Source organism: Centruroides sculpturatus, unplaced genomic scaffold (genome assembly GCF_000671375.1).
Source record: "Centruroides sculpturatus isolate CEXI.00-Female unplaced genomic scaffold, Cexi_2.0 scaffold26, whole genome shotgun sequence".
NCBI classification, from domain to species: Eukaryota; Metazoa; Arthropoda; class Arachnida; order Scorpiones; family Buthidae; genus Centruroides; species Centruroides sculpturatus.
In genome coordinates this window covers 936,794-960,112 of record NW_019384653.1, presented here as the reverse complement: position 1 = coordinate 960,112, position 23,319 = coordinate 936,794, and the positions used below count along the sequence as shown (strand labels likewise).

Here is a 23,319-nt window from a genome sequence, read left to right as displayed (position 1 = left end):
TATATTACATACAAATAAAACCCCAGCGAAGCGGGATCTTGCAGCTAGTAATCCATATAAACTATGCTATAAACAAAAAATTGTAGGATTACTTACTGAGTGTGCACCGTTCGACGACGCCATTGCTTAAATTAAGCTTGTTTTCATTGAAGCAGCGCATCGAATAGGGGTGTGTGTTTCCTGATAAATTATTTTTCTGTGAAAAATTTGCTAAACTTTGGAGACATCATTAATATAAATATAATTTTTATGGACGTTAAATAATAAATGGTTTTTAGTAGGTCCGCTGCTTGTTTAAACTCAACGGTTTGTGCAATATCCACTATTGGTCTAGATTCGACCAATCCTGTCACGACACGAGTCAGCGATGACATTTTACCATATTTTACTAGTTTCTTTTAGCATGTTTATACGAATGTGGTTGCAATTTTTTCGCCATTATATATGAATCCGAATTATATGAACCCGTTTTATAGAGGGGTCTACTGTACATAATTTTTCATTATTTTTATTGATATTACAATGATGAAACCATGCTTATTTTCTAATCTTATTGCTGCTATATGTTTTGATAATTTGCTTTCTCAACTGACACTTTGTTTCTCAAACATAATATCTCAGTTGTACATACTAGTCTATACACCACACCTGACTCTTAGGTTGTTTGTTTCATTCTTTGGTTTCTCTGCTGTTAATTTATTTAACCCGTTTTTTTTTTTTTGGGATGGAGCAAGTTTAATTTGATAATTACTCAATATTATTGTCATGCAATATTATTATATGCATATTTTCTTAATTAGAGAGCTTATACATGGATATAAACAACTTCCAGCAAGCATAAACTTAATAATCTAAATTATTGGTTTTTTATAATAATAAAATTTTGTTTCTATAAACTTTAGTATTTGAAACATTTCAATAAAAACAAATATTACAATAAGAGTAATATAAGAATAACTCTCAATATGCTTATCTGTTATCAGTTATATTTGATGTTCAGAACATAATTTATGAACATTCTTAATTTTTATTTATTTTTTGCTGTTTTCACCTTGTGGGCATTAAGCACTTTGAGCTTTTTTCCATTGCTGAGTGGCAAGGGGCAGCCTGGTTCCAGGACAGACCAGACCACCTCCAAAAAATTCTTGAGGTCACTTGCCTGGATTCGATTCCGGATCCCCAGAGCCGACACCTTAACCGCCTCAACTGTCTGGCCATGTAATATTCTTCATTTTGTACATTTCCAAGATAAACTACTGATCAATCATTAATACTAATTTTATTTAAAGCATAGAATCAATTTGAAAAAAATAAATTTTTTTTATACATGAAGAGAAAATTAGAAATACCTGTCTTAAAACAGAAGCTGAAAGTCCATTATATAAAGCTAAAATTCCTTGGTGTTTAATAATATTAATTGTGCTTCTAACAATACTTATTTTTCCTTCTTGTTGTGTTTGCAAATGAACCTGTAAAGATATTATGAAAAATAAAAATCTTTATTGAAAACAGTACTAAAAATTATTATAAATATTTAACTGTTTATAAAAATTTAGAAATTAATTAGTTTTTTTTAAAATATTCTAACAAATGTTATCAAAATTTTACATAAAGAAATTCATTGCTAATCAATCTTAATATTTCTCATAAATATTAATTAATATATTGTACTCAAGATGACAATTTATCATTCTAAATTTAATATTAGAAAAATCCAGCAAACGAGTTGCTTAACTTTTACGGCAACATTTAAACATTAACTGCAATGTGTGGTGTCATCTGTTACAATATTCCATTTAAAAATGTTTTATATTTTTAACCATTTAATAAATTTTTGCAATTTTATAATAAATAAAAAAAAAAGCTTAATTTTCAGAATAGTGACAGGCTTTATAAAAAATTGTAAAGGCTAATAACAAATAAAATTGTTATTACATCTGATCCTACTGGAGATACACATGACCCCCATTATCTTCTCACCCCCTCAACCTTTAACCACCAAAATTTAATAGAACTAATCTCCCTAATACACAATCCACCCTGCAAAATTTCATTTTGCAGGGTGGATTGTGTAGAATTTTCGACAAAAAGCACACTCCTGTGCTTTTTGTCAAAAATTATTAAGGAGTTATTAAAAATTACCTTCTTCAAAGAGGTAACAAAATCATACTCCACACTCATACATACAGAAAAACCCTCCAAACTCTTTTTTTTTTTAATTTCTCGGCATTTCACGGTCCAAAGTTAAAAATGTAAAATCTAGGGGAGTGGACATTTTTTGACCAAACACCATACTTTTCCTCTTTTATATATAACAGAACCAAGCAAATAAAAACAATAATAATTCTGTACAAAATTTAAAACCTAAGATAAGTAACAATTTTCCAGGAATCAATTTTTGAAATGAAAATGTGATTCTAAAAGTTAAATTCTATCTGGATTCCTTTATCCTTCTGACTATAGTTTATGACAGGATTGGCAAACCTTTTTGAGCCTGCATGCCATATAGTAAGCATACTTAGCTTATTAGATGTTTATGGGTGCCATAACGAAGTAATGATATTTAAATAAATTAAATGAATGTGCTTTCATTAAATAAATGTAGAAGATCTGATTGAAAAAAGGATGATCAGGTAATAAACAAAAGGATAATTGAAAAAGACAGATGCTAAATCAGTCATGTGATATTTTACATGCCGGATGATTTCTCCTCATGTGCCACTTTGGGAATGTGTGCCATAGGTTTGTCACAAGCAGTCTCTACTTATATTTAAGTTTCATTTTTACTTTTCTGGCTGTTATATATAACAGAGGGCCAGCATTTCTCAAACTTTTTGCTCGCCAACCTAACATATTTGTTTGTGACCCAAATGTTTGTAATACAAAATTTCTAAAATAAACCTGGTAAACTGAAATCACTGTATATTATACAACAAAATAAAATTATACATTATTGATAATATCTTCTGCGTGTGAAATGTAACATTGATCACATTTCTTGCTCGCCAACCTAACATATTTGTTTGTGACCCAAATGTTTGTAATACAAAATTTCTAAAATAAACCTGGTAAAGTGAAATCACTGTATATTATATAACGAAATAAAATTATGCATTGTAGATAATAATTACTACATATGTGAAATGTAATATTGAGTACATTTCTATTAACAGTGGTTCTGGGCAATTTCGATTTGTAATAAATAACTTACTTCAATTTCAGTTTTAATTATTTAAATNATATTCAATGAAGAAAATTCGTCTGTCTGTGCGTATATATGAATATTTTAACGTTAAAAAAATTAAGGAAGCATACAAATAAATAAAGTTGACTTTTAGAAGTTTAAAATATTTATATAAAAAAAAGTATTGAGAATTTTTTGAAACTTTGAGTAAAGAGTAATCAATAGTATAGTGATATATGATTCTGATGGTTTGAGTTGACATATTCTTCCCTGAAGAACGTTATTCTTTAGAAAGTTTATATAAACTCTTAAATTTAAGCGCTCTCTTTCATCATATGCAGTTTGTTATATTAAATAAAAAATATTTGTTGAGATTTATCATAATACTTTATCACTATCTGCTCAATAAGCAGTTCTGCAAACGTAAGAAAAAAATTGGAGTAAATATTTCCCCAATTTTCTTTTTATTAGAAGTCGGAAAATAATGAGAAATCAATTTAATTTAGAAAAGATACCTCGAGCGTATTATTATTAATGTTTTCAGTGTGTAAACTTCCAAATTCATAAATTCTTTTATAATAATTTCGTGATTTTTTTTAAAAAAAGTGGCCATAAATACAAATTATTATTCAACTTTCTCTCAGAAGTATTTATTTTGCAATGAAAGATGTAATATTATTTACCTACATAAAGATATATTACAAAGTTGTAAACGGTTTTTGTTAGAATATTTAACTAATTTTCTTACGCAAACAGTTGTAAAATTTAATATAAAAATTTAGTTTCATTTACCTTGTATTCTCCTGGTTTAGCATTCATCATTCTTGTCTTTAAGACATCTAATGGTTGAGTCATCGTGGTGGCTATGCTTGCCTTCAAATTAATTAAATTTAGTTTCATTAATTAAAACAATTACTTTGAATTTATTTATTTATTTAGTAAAATGATTAATAAATTTTCGTTTACTTACGGCGGATAAACTTGCCGTGAAATGAGTCAAGAGATTATCTGTAAAATATCCACTTTGCATAAGCAATTGTTTGATTTGTTCGTACATGGATATCTAAAATTTCACAAATTCAATTAGATAGTCTTTATTGTAACTTTTGTTTATTAGAAAACTAATTATTTACTTACTTGTCCGATGGTCATAAGAATGGCTCTGGAAGTTGCTGTGGTTGCTCCAGAGAACAAACGAGGTACCCCTTCATTTTTGTACACTTGATAAAGACCATCTATTGCATGTTTATAGCTAAAGTGTAGGGAAAAGGCATAAATTTGATATGTAAAATGCACATTTTTATTTTAATTCCATACTGTGTATTATAAAATTTAACATACAAATAATATAAGATTAAATTTTCACATAATATAATGATTCTCTCCAACTTAACAATGCTAACAGTTCTTGAAAACAAGCAACAGATCCTATACAGTATGTCAATTTGCTTTGTACAGTTGTAAAATAATTAGTAACTAATAATGGGCATATTTGAATGCAAGAACCAAGAAGTATTCAATATCAAAAAGTTAATTCCCTGACAATTCTTGTCAATAATGCCAATTATCCAGCAAGTTTATTACAAAAATTACAGTTAACAATTAATTAAGTATTAAAATTCCTCAAAAATCAATATTTGGTCATAGGATAGATTAGTCCGCATATTTGATCCGGCATGTTGAGACAAATGAAAACTGAATATACAATGGGAGGGTGAAATACTGTTACCGATTCTCAAATCACTTGTTTGCTGTTGTGTGAGCTTGTAAGGATTAGATATAAAGACTTTTGATATTTGAATATCCAGCACAAGTTCTCTTGCAACAGCACTTTTCTTTTGGAATCGAGTAGATCAATTCTTGCATTAATTTAATGTAATTTTTAAAATAAACTGTAAAAGACTACAATAAATTAATTTCTAGTAAGAATTATGTTTACTTAACTAATTATATGCAAATTAAAATATTTTGTTAAAGTTTCTTTTTAATCTTTTCTCATTAAGAATTTCCATAAAATTATCAATAAATATTAGAATGTATAAAAAGTCTGAATGTAACTGTTATATGTTTTTAATGTAAATATAGAACACTATGATACTGTCACTACAGATTCACATACTGTTTGTTGTATCCATTTGGACTGATGAAGAGCTCTGTAACCAGCAAATTGAATTCTATAAGAGAGTCAAACAAACTGGCAAAACAGGATAAATGAGTGATTATGTCAAAAAGTAGACACAGAATAGTAAATGTAATGTTAAAGTGAACAGGAGTTCTTCTATTCATTTGGTAATATTTGAACTCAATGCAGATACTTTTTCTATCATTCCCTTATTACAGAAAATAAAATATTTTAAACAGTTGCATACTTTGTAAAGCGAGATCCACATTACTTGACTTAATCTAATGAATAATGTGTGAGAATATTTCTTTACTAACTATTCTTTTGTATATCTAGAAAGCAATATAATTTCTCAAAGTAATGCTATATTCAAAAATGTTAATAATTATAAAAAAAAAAATCAGATATAGGATGTTGAATATCTAATCTTACAAATATAAAACATTACAAAACTTTCTGTAACATTTTTTCTTTCTTTAATCAAATCTTCATTCTTAGAATAGCCATTTAGAACAAGGCCCGATAATAAAAACTTTTGATGCTGACTTTTCCTATTAAGATAATATAATAATATTTACACTGTGTATAACTTGTAGAGCAAGTACTGTTTTTAGTGCAATTAAATATACAGTCATCAAACACCAGATATTTCATTCTTTTAACTCTCCACCCTGCTCCTTAAAACACCGATATTAGTAACGTCACTAAAACGACCAGCCATTGGCAAACACGATATTATATTAATCATCATTCAATCAGCCACTTATATTAGAATGGGTGTGAATTTTTAGTGTGTGATCTTAATTATAATCACCTTATGTACAATATACATATACATATATATATATATATAATATTGCTGCAATAAAAAAATTTAACTGAAATATTCAAATAAATGAAATAATATAAGAAGATATTGGAGAAGTATTCTACACAAATATTAAAGGAAAAAAAGGAATGATTATTCATATCAAAAATAAGAACTAATGCTTATTCATCAGAATAAGAGATTTCAATTACTATAAATTAACTTGAGAAAAATCTTTTTAATTAAACGAAACTGCATAGTTTGAAGTTAAGTTCGTGTGTGAAATGACAATATACTTTGAACTGTCTTCAATAATGTAATTTAATTACTCCAGGCATGAGCAAGACATTTATTGCAGTCCACTAGTGGACTGTGATAGATGTCTTGTCCATGCCTGGGGTAATTTTCGGGTGAAATCTGCAAGATTTCAAATTTGGGAATGTCCTTTTACTTACTCACCAGCTCTTCAGAATCTGCATAAATTTATATGATTTCACATTTAAATAATATTTTATATTGATTGTTTCTTGTATTTTGACATATTTTTAATAACAAACACATCTGTAATTATTATTATCAAGTCTGGTGCTTTTTCTTTTTTAGTCATTAGGTTACTGTGTGTCTTGAAATGTATTATAGGTAGCCCTTATCTTACAAAAATCTATCCACCAAATTTAAACACACCAAAAACACTCATGTTAATGAAAATTCTGAACTTTCATATTATTATATTGAATAGAAAATTATAAACTTTAACATTGTTAATAAATACATTTAGTGTTATGCTATAAAAATATGAAAAAACAAAGGTGCTTACTTTCGTCGCTTTTCAACTGGAATTTTAATATCATTCTGCATCCTGTAAATTATAATATGTAAAGTATAATTTATGTGACAAGACGGGTTTTGACTCGATCCATCAGACTAAATTTATCGAATCTTACCTGACATTAATCATGTCGGCGGGAGTGCCGACGAAACCGCCAGCAGCTCCGCCAACGGACGCCAAAAGTATTTTTTTGTAAAAAGGTAGAGGTTCTCCCGGAACAGTTATCTTTTGCTTGACTACTTCGTATATTCCAAATCTGGTAGTGGAATACGTCAACTGTAATAATAAAAATATATTTATAATTGTTTCAATTTTAACTTTTAAGAAAAGTAATTGTAAAATGTGATTTTAATGCTATTTTATTAATATTTTAACTTAGATTTTTTCTGAAATATGTTTTATAATCATCACATATATTAATTATTAATTTTTCACAGTACTCATTTATATTTTTCCAAACAATACAAATTAGAATAAAAACTTGTAAAGAAGTAAAAAGCCATACAATATTTTAAAACTAAATTTAATGAATTCATTAATAAATGTTAATATTTTCAGAACTGAATAAATTTCTACCCTCAAATTCCAAATGAAAAAAATCAAAAAAAAAATCAAATTATGACGATCGTTCTTTCTCAATAGAATTGAATGTTTTAAAATAAACATAACTACATACTATAAAAGATGTATATTAAAAGCAAAATATCTAAAGACATTCTTTACACTTAAGGAAAATTTTGCGGTATTTTTAAATCTATACTGTCCCAGAAAGACTGTGCCAGGCTAGAATAAGTACTTTGAAACTTTGGATACATTAAGATCCAAAAATTACATTTTTGTACACTGTTTTTATTTGTTAACCTTTAAACTTTAATAGATAAAATGACTGTAATTTTAAAGTATTTTTAATGCTGACACTAACAGTGCAATCAAATTTGAAATCAAACAAAGTTTGCCCAAAAAATATTATCTACTAGGTTCTATTATAAATATAAATGAAAATTCTTTTTAAATAATAAGATATTGTAGAAAAATACTAGAAAAACTTACAGTAAAATGATTTCTTATGAAAGTAAAAGTTAAAAACTTTAAAACTTCCCGAAAAAACCAACCACGAGAAATTATTTTTCTCAATCTTTTACCAATTTCCGGTGAGACTTAATAAAGAATTTGTAAACTACAACTTTCTTTTAACAAGGAACAAAGTTTATTTAAAATTACCTCTAAATGCAATTTGCCGACTATAACAGGGCCTCTTCAGTGGGTAAAGTATTACAAGCAATATCTACATCACAAACATTATGACTTTGATAACAAACTAGGTCACATGAAGATTTATTTACACCCCTTTGTACATTATCCCAGCATGCATCTACACTTGTGCCAGTATTCAAATTAATAATATTGTTCTGCATAACAATTGCATAGTGTTCTTTAATTCCTCTACGTATGATATTTTTTCCTCATACAATCGACCCCTCTATAACACGGTAGATACATTCCGTTCTTTATGAAATTGATGTTCTACGAGTCCTTAAATACACGAGCCAATTACAGCCCGGCACATATGCAGTTTACGGACTACAGCTGTTTGAAAAGTTTTCTTCCATAAAATGAATCAATTCTAGACTAATTTGACTCATCATTTCCAAAATACATATAATTTTTTGGAAATCTATATATATATATATATATATAAAAATGGACATGTATGTCCCTATATTTCACTTTTTCGCAAAAACTACACATCGCACGTGAATGGTGTTTGTATGTGGTGGTAGCCCCAAGTCTCCATTCGTGCATAGGGGTGGTTGCGTCTCGATAGCCATAAGGGTGCAGGATATATGAGGCTAAAAGTAGTTGAAAGTGGCTTTCTATTTTGAATGTTTTGTTCGAATTTAATTTGAACAATGTTCAAATTTGTTCGAATTTGTTCAAATTAAATTCGAACATAAAATTCGAATATTGGTTCGATTATAGAACGATTGTAAACGTTCCATAAACGTTGAAAATAGTTCGTTTGACTAAACGTAAAAATTCTCTAATTAGTCTGAAAACGGGGGACCTAATTCTTGCATTCTGTGAAAACGGGTAAGATTAACTATAACATAATTATCTTAATCTTCACTATCGTTACTTTTTGCCCAGCGAAGTGGGTCCTTGCAGCTAGATTCTAGATTACTTAGAAAAACAGTCTTTTATATATATAAAAAAAACTATATTACATACAAATAAAACCCCAGCGAAGCGGGATCTTGCAGCTAGTAATCCATATAAACTATGCTATAAACAAAAAATTGTAGGATTACTTACTGAGTGTGCACCGTTCGACGACGCCATTGCTTAAATTAAGCTTGTTTTCATTGAAGCAGCGCATCGAATAGGGGTGTGTGTTTCCTGATAAATTATTTTTCTGTGAAAAATTTGCTAAACTTTGGAGACATCATTAATATAAATATAATTTTTATGGACGTTAAATAATAAATGGTTTTTAGTAGGTCCGCTGCTTGTTTAAACTCAACGGTTTGTGCAATATCCACTATTGGTCTAGATTCGACCAATCCTGTCACGACACGAGTCAGCGATGACATTTTACCATATTTTACTAGTTTCTTTTAGCATGTTTATACGAATGTGGTTGCAATTTTTTCGCCATTATATATGAATCCGAATTATATGAACCCGTTTTATAGAGGGGTCTACTGTACATAATTTTTCATTATTTTTATTGATATTACAATGATGAAACCATGCTTATTTTCTAATCTTATTGCTGCTATATGTTTTGATAATTTGCTTTCTCAACTGACACTTTGTTTCTCAAACATAATATCTCAGTTGTACATACTAGTCTATACACCACACCTGACTCTTAGGTTGTTTGTTTCATTCTTTGGTTTCTCTGCTGTTAATTTATTTAACCCGTTTTTTTTTTTTTGGGATGGAGCAAGTTTAATTTGATAATTACTCAATATTATTGTCATGCAATATTATTATATGCATATTTTCTTAATTAGAGAGCTTATACATGGATATAAACAACTTCCAGCAAGCATAAACTTAATAATCTAAATTATTGGTTTTTTATAATAATAAAATTTTGTTTCTATAAACTTTAGTATTTGAAACATTTCAATAAAAACAAATATTACAATAAGAGTAATATAAGAATAACTCTCAATATGCTTATCTGTTATCAGTTATATTTGATGTTCAGAACATAATTTATGAACATTCTTAATTTTTATTTATTTTTTGCTGTTTTCACCTTGTGGGCATTAAGCACTTTGAGCTTTTTTCCATTGCTGAGTGGCAAGGGGCAGCCTGGTTCCAGGACAGACCAGACCACCTCCAAAAAATTCTTGAGGTCACTTGCCTGGATTCGATTCCGGATCCCCAGAGCCGACACCTTAACCGCCTCAACTGTCTGGCCATGTAATATTCTTCATTTTGTACATTTCCAAGATAAACTACTGATCAATCATTAATACTAATTTTATTTAAAGCATAGAATCAATTTGAAAAAAATAAATTTTTTTTATACATGAAGAGAAAATTAGAAATACCTGTCTTAAAACAGAAGCTGAAAGTCCATTATATAAAGCTAAAATTCCTTGGTGTTTAATAATATTAATTGTGCTTCTAACAATACTTATTTTTCCTTCTTGTTGTGTTTGCAAATGAACCTGTAAAGATATTATGAAAAATAAAAATCTTTATTGAAAACAGTACNCAAAAAAAAAAAAAAACTTTCTTTAAAAATTATTTATAGATCCAAAATTCATCTGTTATTTATTTTTTATAATTTATTGTTATGTACGACAATAAACCTAAAAGTTTGAATAAACAAAGAAATATTTTCGAAGCCATTGCAACTGAAATGGCTTTATGACTATGATCTCACTTGAAATATCTATTTTGACATTATTCAAAATAGAAGAGATATATATACATTCTATAATCTTAATTTTACTACAAAATGACAATAATAATGATAAGAAAAAAGTTGTTAACAATTTTCAGTACTTAACTTAATTTTCAGTACTTAAGATGCATCTATTGTTCCTAGTTCTTAGAGAATACTTCAGTAAACCAAGTTCCTTGCTGTAGCTCCAATGTACACACTATCCTAAAGTTGTGTAGGGGAATAGCATATATCCATGGTAAACAGAAATCTTCAACATGTTCTTTGTCATTTCTTATCATGGAGAAAGTCCATAAGCTCACAGAATCATGGTTCCAGTCTGACTGATGGAAATAGGGATTCAGTCACAAAGTGACCATGGTGTCCTTGGAGAGGTTAAGTTGCCTGAGTTTGTCTAGCATTTCCTTGGAATTGGAGATGATAAAGGGTTAATTTTCTGTTGGTACAGGAATATAGTATTCTTTCGTCCAAACGTACAGTGACAATGACTTGGCTATCACTAGACATAATTGGTTCCCAGCTTTGTGCATGTTTGCAAAAACAAATGTATGGGGTAGTGAGGGAGCAAAGACAATGGCATTAGAGAGCCCAATTGATTTGCTAAAGGGGTGTTCAAATGGCATTTCATTCTAGTTTGTGTCTTCTCTAAGATCTGCTGATGCCTTGGAGCATTCTGTGGAGTTAATATATTTAAATATGCCTTTGCTGTAGGTATCCCTTGACAGGAGTATCAAATCCCTGGACTTATCTGCCCTTATTGTGACAATATTGTTAGCTTCAACCATTTCCTTGATGCTCAGACCTCAGACCAGATTACTAAATCCAAATGTTTGGAAGGTTGGTTTCATATTTTGAGCATCGTTTTACTCCAGAATTGTTCCTTGGTGGTGGAAACAAGCCCTTCAATAAGTTTCTCTGTGTCAGGGATGTTCATAAGGATCTAGTGAAGGATGTGACACATATACTGGACCACAAATGACAACATTGATAAACTGGGGAGGAAGGTATATTTCCTCCTACCATCCCCTGCAGATGAATCCTTCTGGCATGCCCTTCCAAAATTACTACTGCATTTACATTGATATAGCCACAAATAATTTTCTTCTGATAGTAATAATGACATTAAGTTTTCTCATAACCAAATCAGCCAAAATTGTCACTGAAGCTTTGGTGTCATATAGAAATAAAAGTTGAGGATTGCAGTCAAACATATAAGTGAATTACAATATTTAGGATGGAGTACTTATAGCATCTTGCCAATCTAATTGTTTTTCTTAATCATAAGTTCCTAATTGTCAGAACATACTACATTCCAAAGAACATATTATTGCATTAGAAAAACTGTCTAATACAGTGCTATGCACATATGTGGGTGATGATGTCCACATTATTTTCAATGAAACAAGATTCCTACATTGTATGGGAGATCTTGCATAATTAAAACAAGCCCATTATGGATTCAGCCAGGCCCACAATGGGTGGTAAGAGATTGGGAACAACATATCCAGATGACCCCCAAAAAATTCCTGGAGATTATTCGACCCCATCTACATTCAATCCTAGATCCCCCAGAGTGGCAGGCTGCCACTCAGGCTGATACCGATCCAGTTGTCTATGATATGAGCTTACCTAAGGCATTTCATCTGTGTTGTGACATTTTTTTATTAAGTAAGCAAATTTATTTATTTTTCCAATATGTAGTATATGTATGTTACATAGCACATGTCCAAAACCATCTTTTTAAAGGTTTAATTTAAAGTTCCTTCTGTTATTCAACATAATATTCTTTTCTGCTTATAAGTTGAAGATGTTCATTTGAAATAGACAAAAATATTCATTATAGTAAATGTTTTGATTTGATATAACTGGTTTAGTGTAAAAATATGTTCTTTGTATACTCTCCCCATTTAATCTTACATCATACAAGGTGTCTTGTAAGTCTCAAACTATAGAAATTATGCTGTTTTTTGTTTATTCTTCTACAATTAAAGTATAGCACTGAGTAAGAGGAAAAGGATTCAAGTTATTTTGATGGTGGAGACCTGAAATCAGCAAAGAGTTTAACAGGCTGCATCCAGACCGCTGTGTGTGATTGGCAAGAAGTCCTAGTGCAGCCTACTAAATGCTTTGGCAACTTCATGTCAATTGTGGGTCCCCATCATCAGAATAACTTAAATTCATTCCTCCTTACTCAGTATCATGCTTAATCTGTAAAAGACTAAACAAAGATTGACAGAATTCCTTCAGCTGTAGACTTATGGGACTCCTTATATATTCCTTGTAAGCGTAAAGAAATACAAGTGAATAAGAGAACTGGAAGATAAATATCTTCTGTAGCGAAAAAATATACATATTTAAACATTAAAATACGATCAAATTTTATTTGTTTATTAAAAATAAATTGAGAAAAATATTTACAAGCTTTCAGAGTATAAATTTTACTTTATTGTTTACAATTAAGTGAAAACTCAATTATCCAAACTTGATGGGACCAATGGTATTTCAGATAAACAAAATTTTGGATAATCCAGAAATTTGTTTATTTTTGTGTTTTGGGTACACCGTGCAATTAAAGTTTCATGACATATAAATAGTGTAACACAATTACAGTATTTGAAGGTAGAATAAGTTACTCAAATTCTAACATAATTTTATATGACCTAGTTTTGTGATACTACAGTTAACAAAAGACATGATAATCTCCAGTTACATAGAGAGTTTGGTCTCTGTATATTATACTGTATGATATGTACAACACTACACATTCTAGTTTTTTAACCCATTTTGGAAAATCAACTTTCTAATGTATATAATAAAAAGATGTGTCTATTTAAAATCCTGTCAAATGTCCATTATATAAAAGTCATTGTTTCGTAGTCTTACCTTCAAAAGATCAAGTGGATGTGTACAACAAGCAGCACCGGCACCGGCCAGACCTCCAAAATACCAACGAGCTAAATTGGCTTCCGATCTCATTTTTCAATATGTTCTTTATGTATGTTAAAAATCCTAAAATTCAAAGAATAAATTAATTTAATAATTTAACAATTATCAGTTAAATATCATTAAAAATTATTTCAATAACAAAGAATTTCCATCGAATTTCAAAACAACATTATGAATAAACATGTTACAGAATTTTTGGAACAAACTTTTTTTATTGGAACAGAATAAAATACATAATTACTGTAATTTATAACCCTTCTGGCATTCATCAATAGAAATTTCTATCAATATAAAAAGGTATGTCTGTCTGTCCACTATAATCTTTTTCCCTCTACACCCCTTGACCAATCTGTACCAAATTTTTCATTGTTACTCTCTGAATCCTGTTAAAAATACCAGCTACAATAAAACTTCATTACCTAATAAGCAATGTGAGAATTTTTAGTACATTTTTAGCAATTTTTTAAAAAATTAAATATGTTAGTAATCATTTTCATAAATTTACAAAGAATTATGGCAATGATAAAATATGACAATTTGTCCCTTTTAGTTCCATTTATTATTATTCATATGCTCAGAAATGTTAACTCATTTTTGTATTTTTTAAATAAAGTATTTACAAAAAGTATTGCTTTCATAATTCTTTGCATCACTTGTGACAACTTCTGGAAAATAAAATTTGCTTGGAATAGTTTTTAATACTTTAAAGCCTTATATACTATTCAAAGTAATAAAACCAAATATCAAACTCAGCTTTTTTAAACACTTAATGAAACATCAAAAACCTATCGCTGAGAAATGTTTATTAAATGAACACTAACATAAAAAAGAAACTCATAGTCTGCACCTGTCCTTACACTTAGATGCATTTTTATGTATTTTATCATTTTATTATATTATTTATATCATTGTTGTTTTAGTTTATTAAATATATTTTATTTTGTTATTTATTTGTTAATTTATCTATTATTTTCATTTTAAATTTGAATGTACAATAGAGCATCGATTATCCGACCCCTGATTAACCGTCACATCGGTTAACTGATTATTCTAGTTGGCAAATTTCAAATGTCCGCTAGTGATGTGGCGCTACAATATTTGGCTATGTCTTGGATACTTTTGTTAAGTTTTTGCGTGTTTCAGCTGGCAACACCGGCTCGACCATTGAACAGAAGCCAGTATTTAAACGAGACTTAATTTTCTAATTATGAGTGGTTGTTTGTTTTGTGAGCAATAAAATAATTAAAAAATATTTTTTAACGATACAATAGCTATGATTATTATTTAAAGAAAAAATTTGTTAGGCTAAACATCAATGAAAATTCAACATGAAGTATGTTAATAGCGATATACTAATATACTAATTACATGGGATATACTAATATGCTAATATACTATACTTATAATGTATTTTTTCATTCTTTTTGATTATCTAATTTTTTCAGTTATCCGACCAACCTGAGTCTCCAATTGAGTTGGATAATCGATGCTCTACTGTATAATGTTTGGACGTTTCATTGTTACAATTTTAAAATTCGTTCAAATTCAATTACACCTGAAGATGATATATTCCATGAGGCTGAAAAAGTTAATGTTTCATTAAATAAACATTTCTCAGCAAAATAAGGTNTTTATCTATTTCGATTTTAAAAATGTTCGAACCGTTTTAAATTCGAATTTGTCATTGCATATTGGTTCGATTATAGAACGATTGTAAACGTTCCAGAAAATTGATCAAATTGAAAATAGTTCGTTTGATTCTCGGCAATTCTCATCATTCTCAGTGGTAGGTGTTATATAACAATTACTGTGGTTGTTAAAATACTGAATATAAATGGGATTTGCTTGCAAAACCTCCGCGGGCGAAGTCGCGGGTAACAGCTAGGGGAATAATATAAATAAAAGAATGATAGCTACGCGATAATCGTGTCGCTTAGCTATTAAATGATATAAAAATAAACATAAAAAACGCAGTTTTGTCATCAATACAGCGAGAAAGAAAGAAAACAAAGCGCAGAATTTAACGGTGAAATTGTAGTTTTTTACGTGATAGATAAAATTTAATAATTTTATATTAAAACACAGGGTCCAAGAGACCCACTGCGACTCAGGCAAGGGTAAAAAGTTACATGACTCATTGAGTATTAAGATTACATAAAAAACATATAAATATTTACCTTTGGTATTGTCTTTTCGGGATCTCTTCCTAGATGGTTCTTCATTTCTTGACTGGCGTCTAATTACAGAACGATTCCGTAGCCGTAGTTCTGGTTTTTACCACGAGATGCCGCTAGTCTCGTGACGTTCAGATAGCGTATACCTCATACTGTACGGTGTGCTTGAAATTTTTTGTCGATATTTTAGCTTTAAAACCATACTTTATCATCGATAATTGGTTTTGAAGTATTCCCGCTACGTTGCTAAGAAATCGTTATGGAAAATATTGCGTTGGATATATTAGAAAATACTTATTGTTATTGCGATAGCACTTCTCCTCAAAAGGAAATCTTACTAACAAGCATGTAGATTTAGAAGATAAGCAAATCCTGGTGGAGGAAAAGTCTATATTCTGTCGGAAGACTTCATGTCCTGAAGGATTTTCTACTTTCCTTCGATTACGTGAACATCTGGAGAAAGTACTATAACTGTATAGTACATAAATTTGCCTGTGAAATTGAGAAGCTGAAATTAAAAACTATGAAGGGTAAGTAAATTCTGTTCTGAAATTTAAAAATGCTGTATTTAAATAATATATCTTAAAATAATTGTTTTAATGAATATTAACAGCTCATTCAGTAGTACTGTAATTAAAAATATTATGTACTGTATTTGACAGATTTCTACGAATGGAAAGTCACAGATAAGTTGAGAACCAACTAAAGTTAATTGTGTCGTACTGTCTAAAANTAATCCAAGCTCTAAGCAAATCTCTTCTCTAAATAAATAATTTAGAATACCTATTTAAGTATATCAGTTATATTCTCATTGTGCCAACTGGAGAAGGTTCTTAAGTTTTCAACTGGATGCCTGTAACTCAGCCAAAGTCAAATCCAGCAGATTTATAACTAGGCTTTTGCTGTTTGTATATACATTCTGATATTAAAATAATTTTTTATTATATTAAAATAAGATTTTTCTGAAAATTATTCTATAATAAAGTAACCAAACATTTAAAATGAAGTACCTATTTGAAATATTTATAAATTCTCCGAAATGTCTAGCAACAAATTTAGTTTTAACCAAGCTCTTTTAAAATAATTAGCTCCGAATTACTTCTTCCCTAAAACAAATTTTTTTAAAGTTATTTGACGAGTTCTTTCGTAATACACCATTAACCCAATTGATACATTTTCCAATAAAAAATTGTAAGACTGGTAGAAAATTCTAAAATATGATTTCAAATATAATAAATTTAAGATATAAACTATATAAAAAAGTTAATCAAATAGTAATTTTCTACCAACAAGTGGAATATACACGATTTAACTTACATTAAACACGTTCATAACATAAGAAAAAGACAGAGATTCTCGAATACGATTATACCTAAATTATTTGACTTTCCTCATTTATTCAATATAAATACACGTTATCACACAATAAACAACAGGAAGCAATATTTTCCTCCAGTTTCACAACTGACATCCTTTTTTATGTAACAACAAAACAAAACGACTTTAAAGTCTGAAGATTTAAAATTTAAATGCAGAGGGAAAAAAACAAAATTTCTGCAGCTGTAAAACCACGCAAAAGGTCGCGACCCCAGCTCCACGTGCAAAAACAGCAAAGAAATTGGCACGAATCGCATACTTAAGCGAATTTCGAATCATTCATTTAAAAGGTCAACGTTACAATTAAATGTTCGAGCTTAAAATAATTGAAGTTTGACCTTTTAAAATGTTTGCAGTAAGGAAGACGGTCAAACTCACTTCCCTTAATAATTACGGGAAGTGAATTCGAAGGAAGACTTATCACGTGTTTCTCTGCCCTCTTATCGTTATCTGTTCCAGTTAAGTTCACGTGGTCCACACAATTAAACCGGTTACAAAATCCTACAATTCATTCCGTGGTTATTTTACCCACTCAAACGAAAAATAAGAAAGCATTTTTTAAAATTTTAAGCAGAGATATGCGGAAAAAAGTATCTTTAAATCATCAACAGAAGACGCCATATTCTCCAGATATCGAAGGGTAGAGTTCATGAACTTAACATACTTTGACCTTGGCGCGTCGAATCGCTTCCCTCCAGCATTTGTAAGTCGACGGCAGCGCCATCTTACGCGTTACATCCATTAAATTATTAATTAAAAATATATNTGATCCAATTGAAATTCTACCTTACCTCTCAACAGTCCGTCGCAATTAGCACTCTGTTCCATTTTTTCCACTTTATGAGACACAATACTCAAGTCTTCCTTTATATCAGTATACCTCTTTTTCAATGTATTTAACTCTTCCTTAATTTCACTCAGATCCACATAAAGTTGAGAGAACTTCTCCTGTATTAGATCATAAACTGTTTTAATAGTATAATTTGCTTCATCACCGAGGTCTTCCTCCCCAACAGCTGATGGAGTAAAATAATCCTGTATTTTTGCATCTCTTCCTCCCACCGAGTTTTGTGTCGACGATTCTTCTTCTAGTAAAACAAGATCCTCCTCCACCGTTTCAGTTAAAAGACATCTTCCAGTTTCTCTAGTGTCCCCCTTACGAGGTCTGCCACGACCTCTCTTTTGCATATCAACTCTATCTATATCCAGAGGGGATCTCGACAAAGGTCCCGGTTTAGGTTCAACTCCTGAGATTAATAGCAAACATTTAATTAATTTAGAACTCATTCTATTCATATCAAATTGGATCTTCCGGTATCCCTTCATTATTCTGGAATATGTATGACATCCAAGCAACATGTCAAAGCTGAAACAAAAATTCACAAGCAGCCTCAAACACAGCACCAACTCCCCATTAGAAACTGATAAAGGACAATACAAAATTCTAAAACCATGCTTTTTTATATAAATAATTTTTAGCTTGTTGTTTGGGAATTTTTAATGTTGTGAAGGTTTTTCTATAGTTCAAAGATTTTTATAATTTACTATATTGCTAGATTGTTTATTTTTTTTAAATATACAAACATATTGGCATTATTGTCATAATATTTATTGATACTTGAATAATTGAATAATGAAATAAGAAAGAAGAAACTAATATTGCTGTTTCAAGATTATAATAATTAACCACTAAAAGTTGTTTTTTTATTATGACATTGTATTTACTTGAATAATCTGCACACTTTTACTCCAAAAAATTATAACAAAAAGTTGGGATGTGAGGTTTATTCAAAATAAATTTGGCAACAGTGTATGAAGTCTATGGTGCTTTCAGTTACCAATTAGTATGCATTTTGCTTATTTTACTAGTGTTAAATGTAGTAGATAATGATTATGAGCAATATTATTAAACATTTTGGTGCAACTAATTTTGTGAAAATGAAGATAAATAAAGCAAGTTAAATATAGAAGTGAAGCTGACAGTATATAATCTTTATACCTGTATATTATCTCTTAGTTCAAGTTATTGGTCTTTTATGTGTTTTTCACCTTTGATTCAAATTAAACAGTTTAAGGGGGTTTTACTTTCATTTAATTAGTAAGTTAATTCATTGTAAAATACATTATTGCAAATTGCAGATAATTTATATTTATCTAATGTACAAATAACTTATTATTTTTTCCTTAGTATTTTTTATTTTTTAATACCACATTGACTTGTTAATTGAGAACTGCCGTATTGAATGCTACAAAATATCAAGAGTGAATGTAGCCATTGTGTTATAATCATAAATTAGTAAACTTTCTTAAATATATAATAAACTGTTGGTTTTTTTTTTATAGATTCTAAAAAAATGGGGTGTGTGGATTACTTGAGTAAATGTGGTAATTGTTAATTATTTAATTTTTTAACAGAAGCCCATAATACATTATACTTCAATCATTTTTTTTCTTTACAAGTAAATAGAGAAGTCCCAAAGAACAGTTGATATCTATCTTCAAAAATTAAAAAATATATATAAGAAAACATATTTTAATATATTTTATATTGAAAAAATAAAATATCAGTTACTATGATCAGACATAAATAATGTAAAAATCAGTTATAAAATGATATTTATGGAAATCTTTTTAATTAATAGGAAACAAAAAGTCCAGATAGCAAGCCTTTACCCTCTCTTGTAATTTGTCCTCCAACATTGACTGGTCATTGGGTTTATGAAGTTGAAAAATTTATTTCACCACAATATCTAAATCCTCTTCATTATACAGGACCTCCTGCTGAAAGAATAAGGTATTTAATAATTAATAATATGTTTTTGATTAGTTTACATGTTTAAAAATTTTAACGTATTCGTTCGGGTTGAAGCTTGGGAATATGTCGCTGTTCCATTAATTGTAACTATTATTAATAAAGATCTTTTTTCAAAACAAATTCTACACATTATCTGAATTTTTCTTATTTATTTATTTAAGTTTATTTTATTCTGCAGTTTGGTGTGTATTTATATATTCTGGAGTGACACTGTTGAATTGATATAAACTCATTAAAATTACTTGAAATCATTCCTTACGGCAAATGTTTTAAAACAAAGCCAGTTGACGTCAATTATCGGAAAGTGATATTAAACGCGAACAAACGACGAGTCATCCGCCATTATTCACTTTTTCCGAGAGAACATTTAAATAGTGGATATGATTTGAATTGTCATAAAATGTTTTCGAAGCACGCGACATTACGGTTGCCAAATGTCCCGGGATTTTTCCGGTTACCATCTAGCGACGGGAGAACTTTATTCTAAAAGTGAAAATACACATCCCGGAATTTATAAGCATCGGGATGACGTCATCAGACAAACGTCATTTCTTGCGTCATTCTTCGCGATATTCAAGTAATTGTTAACGAATTAACAATGTAACGAAGTTATTGTCGGCCGATTCTTCTCATCTTTTCGAAGATTTTTCTACAAATATAAACAAAACAGCAAACGCTTGCTGAGCTTATTATTACTTTAATTTCAAACGTTTTCAGCAAAATTCCAATAGGCCATCTTCAAGAACTTATTATTCTACAATCGAATACAACTTTCGAATAAATTTTAAATTTTTTCGAATTATTTGAAAAAAAATTTTTTGAACTCTTTGGACCAGTTTCAGAAATGAGATCTAAATTAAAAATAGTTATTTATTTATTAATTTTTTAATTTTCTTCTGTCTTGTCTCCAATAAAAGGGCATTTTTTTCATGCCCATCGTGAGTTTAACCAGATACCCGGTGACGACGAACACTTAGCAAGGGACAGAGTACGACACATCCTGGCTATGTTCTTTGCAGGCATGTCCAGACCAATCATGAAAAATTCAAACGTGGTCCTCCAGAATGTCAGGTCAATGCCTTTTCTACCTCAGCCATTTTTTTTTTTAAAACTCTTTCCGCCCTGTGGGCACTAAGAGGGCCTCTTTTTGCAAGCCCATTATGGGTTCGGCCAGGCCCACAATGGGGCTGCTGGGTGGTGAGGGACGGGGCCCGACATATCCGAACAGATCACCCCCCCGAAAAATTCCTGGGGATTTTTCAACCCGTTCGGATTCGAACCCGGGTCTACCAGAGCGGTAGGCTGCCACCTTGACTGCTCGGCCATCCGGCCACACCTCAGCCATTTTTAAAGATGGCATAGAACATTTTCTATGCCAATTCTTCTTTTAAAATAAGTGGTTTACACTTGTTTTAAAGGGACAACAAATTATTAACTTTTGTTGTCCCTATCTAAACCATAGCTTAAATTTCAGTACTTTTAAGCTATGGAATAAACCTAAATATTTTTTTTGTTAGCTTTTAAAATTTATCTTCAACACCAAAGAATTTTCTTACTAATCAATAATCTGCTAGATTTTTCTCCAGTTGATTAATTTTAATGAAATTCTGATGAGAAGTAGGCCTATTTAATAGCAACTATAACAGTAATGTTTAATTCTTAGTTAATAATTTGACATCTAAAGAAAAGATTACCTTAAACAGAGACTCAAGTATGTAACCTTTACACATTACTAGTTAATCCAAGCTCTAAGCAAATCTCTTCTCTAAATAAATAATTTAGAATACCTATTTAAGTATATAAGTTATATTCTCATTGTGCCAACTGGAGAAGGTTCTTAAGTTTTCAACTGGATGCCTGTAACTCAGCCAAAGTAAAATCCAGCAGATTTATAACTAGGCTTTTGCTGTTTGTATATACAGTACATTCTGATATTACCATAATAATTTTTAATTATATTATTCTATAATAAAGTAACCAAACATTTAAAATGGAGTACCTATTTGAAATATTTATAAATTCTCCACAACGTCTAGCAACAAATTTAGTTTAACCAAGCTCTATTAAAATAATTAGCTCCGAATTACTTCTTCCCTAAAACAAATTTTTTTAAAGTTATTTGACGAGTTCTTTCGTAATACACCATTAACCCAATTGATACATTTTCCAATAAAAAATTGTAAGACTGGTAGAAAATTCTAAAATATGATTTCAAATATAATAAATTTAAGTTATGAACTATATAAAAAAGTTAATCAAATAGTAGTTCTACCAACAAGTGGAATATACACAATTTAACTTACATTAAACACGTTCATAACATAAGAAAAAGACAGAGATTCTCGAATACGATTATACCTAAATTATTTGACTTTCCTCATTTATTCAATATAAATACACGTTATCACACAATAAACAACAGGAAGCAATATTTTCCTCCAGTTTCACAACTGACATCCTTTTTTATGTAACAACAAAACAAAACGACTTTAAAGTCTGAAGATTTAAAATTTAAATGCAGAGGGAAAAAAACAAAATTTCTGCAGCTGTAAAACCACGCAAAAGGTCGCGACCCCAGCTCCACGTGCAAAAACAGCAAAGAAATTGGCACGAATCGCATACTTAAGCGAATTTCGAATCATTCATTTAAAAGGTCAACGTTACAATTAAATGTTCGAGCTTAAAATAATTGAAGTTTGACCTTTTAAAATGTTTGCAGTAAGGAAGACGGTCAAACTCACTTCCCTTAATAATTACGGGAAGTGAATTCGAAGGAAGACTTATCACGTGTTTCTCTGCCCTCTTATCGTTATCTGTTCCAGTTAAGTTCACGTGGTCCACACAATTAAACCGGTTACAAAATCCTACAATTCATTCCGTGGTTATTTTACCCACTCAAACGAAAAATAAGAAAGCATTTTTTAAAATTTTAAGCAGAGATATGCGGGAAAAAGTATCTTTAAATCATCAACAGAAGACGCCATATTCTCCAGATATCGAAGGGTAGAGTTCATGAACTTAACATACTTTGACCTTGGCGCGTCGAATCGCTTCCCTCCAGCATTTGTAAGTCGACGGCAGCGCCATCTTACGCGTTACATCCATTAAATTATTAATTAAAAATATATATATATATATA

The 23,319-nt window shown here is 29.8% G+C and overlaps 1 protein-coding gene across 8 annotated transcripts in view; it reads right to left on the bottom strand.

Moving 5' to 3' along the window:
- LOC111626344 (mitochondrial dicarboxylate carrier-like) overlaps positions 1 to 23,135 on the bottom strand; it is a 29,612-nt gene extending 6,477 nt beyond the window's left edge. Inside the window, exons 1-8 of one of the 8 annotated variants that reach the window (XM_023369686.1) lie at positions 17,744 to 18,013; positions 13,752 to 13,877; positions 10,510 to 10,629; positions 7,059 to 7,219; positions 6,932 to 6,973; positions 4,322 to 4,436; positions 4,155 to 4,247; positions 3,977 to 4,057 (exon numbers count right to left, since the gene is read on the bottom strand). In XM_023369686.1, coding sequence (XP_023225454.1) covers positions 3,977 to 4,057; positions 4,155 to 4,247; positions 4,322 to 4,436; positions 6,932 to 6,973; positions 7,059 to 7,219; positions 10,510 to 10,629; positions 13,752 to 13,844 — 705 coding nt within the window. In that variant the 5' untranslated portion in view covers positions 13,845 to 13,877; positions 17,744 to 18,013. The other 7 variants (XM_023369683.1, XM_023369681.1, XM_023369685.1 and 4 more) reach the window with 7 other exon arrangements.
- Between the last annotated feature and the right edge of the window lie 184 nt (positions 23,136 to 23,319).